General features: G+C 44.1%; 1 protein-coding gene across 1 annotated transcript in view; it reads left to right on the top strand.

Annotated features, from left to right (window-relative positions):
- VWA8 (von Willebrand factor A domain containing 8) overlaps positions 1–3,249 on the top strand; it is a 313,781-nt gene that overhangs the window by 112,866 nt on the left and 197,666 nt on the right. Inside the window, exon 17 of the mRNA XM_025196153.1 lies at positions 2,505–2,620. Within this exon, the coding sequence (XP_025051938.1) occupies positions 2,505–2,620 (116 nt within the window). The remainder of the gene's footprint in view (positions 1–2,504; positions 2,621–3,249) is intronic.

Below are 3,249 nucleotides of genomic sequence, written 5' to 3'. Positions count from 1 at the left end.
AAACCTTGGGACGTGGTTGCTTGTGCAACTGCTGCCTCTCATCAGGCAGTAGGACTGAAGATCCCCCATCACCTGCCACCACAGACCTGGGGGTAATAATTGACCACAGTATGAACATGAGCTAGCAGGGCGATGCTGTAGCCAGCAGGGCTAACAATACTCTGGCATGCATCAATCAGTGTGTCTCCAGCAAAACCAGCCCCCTGCACCAAGCAGGAAATATAACTGGGGGTCAGGTGACCCTAGCAAGGTGACTGTCCAGTCTCCTCTTGAAGATTTCCAGGGTAGTTGATCACACCACCTCAGGAGGGAGCTTATTCCACAGTCTGGACACCCTGGTTGTGAAGTAGTTTTTCCTAATGTTGAGCTTGAAATGAGCCTGAAACGATCTTCCAGGAGTTTGTGACCATTACTCCTAGTTTTCCCCAAAGGTGCCCTGGTGAACAGTTTACTGAGCCCTAGATGTACGTTTCTGATGTAGCTGTAAGCTGCTACCAAGTCCCCTCTCAGCCTTCTCTTTTTCAAGCTGAAGAGACCCAGGTCCCTTGGCCTCTTCTCATATGGCTTGCTGTGCAAGTCTATGATCATATGGGTAGCCCTTCTCTGGACTCTCTCAAGCTTTACCACATCCTTGTTAAAGCGTGGAGCTCAGAACTGAACACAGTACTCCAGCTGCGGTTTCACCAATGCCAAGTAGAGCCGAATAGAGCAGGAGAATCACTTTTTTGCAATGGTTTTGCTGTTTCAACCTTCTGCATCATAGCCTATGGGCAAAACGTCGAAACAGCATCAAAGCAGTGAAACATTTCAACCTGCCTTATTTTGTTTCGAGGCTGTCAACCATCTCTCTTCCGTTTCGATTTTGCTGTTTCAGCCTCAAAACAAGTTGAAGTAACATCGAAACAAAACTGGCGGTGAAATTTTGCGCAGCCCTACCAAACAGTTGTTTGATCCAGAAAGCCTACATTTCATTTGAAAATGTCTGTCGTCAGAAAATTGTAGAGTAACCCAGGAACCTAAATCTTTTAAAGTTTCTAATTTTTTAAGTTTTTTTTTTTAGAAAATGGAATATAAAGTGCAGTTACTTAAGCTTTTTTCAAAATATTAACCTGGATCTTTCATATGTTAGAAAGTAGCCTTTATGCAATGTAATAGTACTGATTGGAAAATTTTTAATAATATGTTTTTGAACAGTAAGTGCCTCATTTTCAAAGTTGAAAGATTTCACAGAAAAAGATTGGTTTTGATTTACATTTTACTCGGAGAATATTTTAAGTTTACTAGGAGGATATTTTCATTTTTTCCATTTGAGATTGTATGTGCTTGAGATTATATAAAGAAAGAATTTCTGTTGACCCAAATTAAATTTTCAAAGGAATTTCTGAACTTATACCTAGGGACTGCTATTATTTGGGCTTCAGTATATTTCAGGGCAAAGCCCAAAATTTAGCGTTTTCCCCTGAAGCCCCAGAAAACTACAGTTTGGCTGGAAATGGCCTGAAACCATAGGACACGGAAGGCAGGGAATAAAGTAAAAAACTAAACGAAAAACCTTATCTGAAGTGCAGAGAAGAAAGGTAGCAGAGCCCTGGAAACACTGCGAAAGCCCCACATGTTTCCAGGGGCAGCCTAGTACAGGCTGAGCCCCTCCCAGGACTCAGCCAATCAGGTTGTTCAATTCCCCACTTTGGCAGGGAGTTTAAAAGCCCTGCCCAGAGCAGAGCAGGTAAGTATCCCCTGTCCTAGGGGCTGCAGGCATAGACATGCTGGGTGCCTGGCCTCACAGCTGGGCATGGGGCGCTTCTGCTGCAGGGGCTTCCCCCGCCACTCTGCACAGCTCTCCTGAGTCCTGCTTTGCTTTGCCGCTGCACAGGAGTGGAGGAGAATTTCCCCCTCCCCTTCTCTGCACAGCAGGGCAGAGGGGGGCTCAGGAGACCAGTGCCAGGTGGGAGGAAACCGTAAAAGTTAGCACTCGTTAAAAGTTGTTGTTTGATTAAGTTTATTTATTATGATTTCACTTAGAATTCTAAGTGGTGAGCTTGACTTTTTTAAAACAGCTGAAGAACAGCCTGTATGCTGCTGTTCAATGGAGGTCAGCCCCATGACGGGCTCCCTCAGCCAATCAGAGGCTTGCAAGAGCCGGCCCTAAAAAACACCTGAAATGATCTCCAGCGATCCTGCAGGGAGCCAACTTTTCCCTCTGCCGCAGCCTGAATTACACTTGTCCCTACCTATAACTTCTCTGGCACCCTTTTTCTTCTACTATAATGAGAAAGCTGATATTCTGGTGACATCATGATTTCCATGGTAATGCATTTCTGTCAAAAATACTAAATTATGACCCCTAAAGAATTAAGAGGCAGAAACTGAGAAATGAAGATGAAAACACCTGTTTAAGAACAAAACGTTGAAATGATTGCTTACGGAGTAAATTATTCTTTCTTGTGTGTTCCAGTTTAAACGAAAGAGGACTTGGAATTAAAATTACCTTTTATTTCTGATAGGCACAGTCACTGGCATCATCTTTATCCACACGACAGTTATTACGAATTTGTCGACGGCTATCTCAGTATCCAGATGAAAGTCTTTATCATGCTGTCGATAAGGCCTGTCTCTCCAGGTAGAAATACTAATTTTATTGCAGAAGTTCAGACTCCCTCAAAAACTGCTCATATGCTCAGCTGATTTTTAAATGTGGGGTTTTTTTAGGAGTTAGTTACTAAAATAACTATTCGCAACCTTTTGTAGGCTGGGAATGTTAAGATTCAGTTCTATGGCATTCCTAGACTTAAAACTCAATTTGAAATGAATCATGCAGCACTTCTTTTCTAATCTGTGTTTCAGGCACATGTTACCTGGCCACAGGTTAATGCAGTTAATGGCATGATAAAACAAGGAATAAGCCACCAAGTTATTACACAAAAAAATGGCTAATAACTTCTGTGGTTGGTTCCTATCATACCATTCACTGAATATGTGCCCAGGCTTGGGGCTCCCAGCCTTCAGAGTACATGGTACCCCTTGACTCTCACATGCTCTGGAGGCTGACAGTGCATATCAGCTCCCAGCCTTGGAGGACCATCGATGTCAAGGACTCTGATGTGCCTCCAAGGCTAGGAGCATGATTAGCTGCTGCTAATGCACCCTCAGGGGTGCATTAGACACCCCCCCCAGCTGGGAGCAGCGGTAGAGCAGCACCATATGCCTCCATGGCTGGGAGCCATCAGCTGATCCAGGCCCCCAACAGTG

The sequence above is a fragment of the Alligator sinensis genome, unplaced genomic scaffold (genome assembly GCF_000455745.1).
Source record: "Alligator sinensis unplaced genomic scaffold, ASM45574v1 scaffold59_1, whole genome shotgun sequence".
Lineage (NCBI taxonomy): Eukaryota > Metazoa > Chordata > Crocodylia > Alligatoridae > Alligator > Alligator sinensis.
Note: the sequence above shows the minus strand (reverse complement) of the source record. Positions and strands in the feature narration are given on the sequence as shown.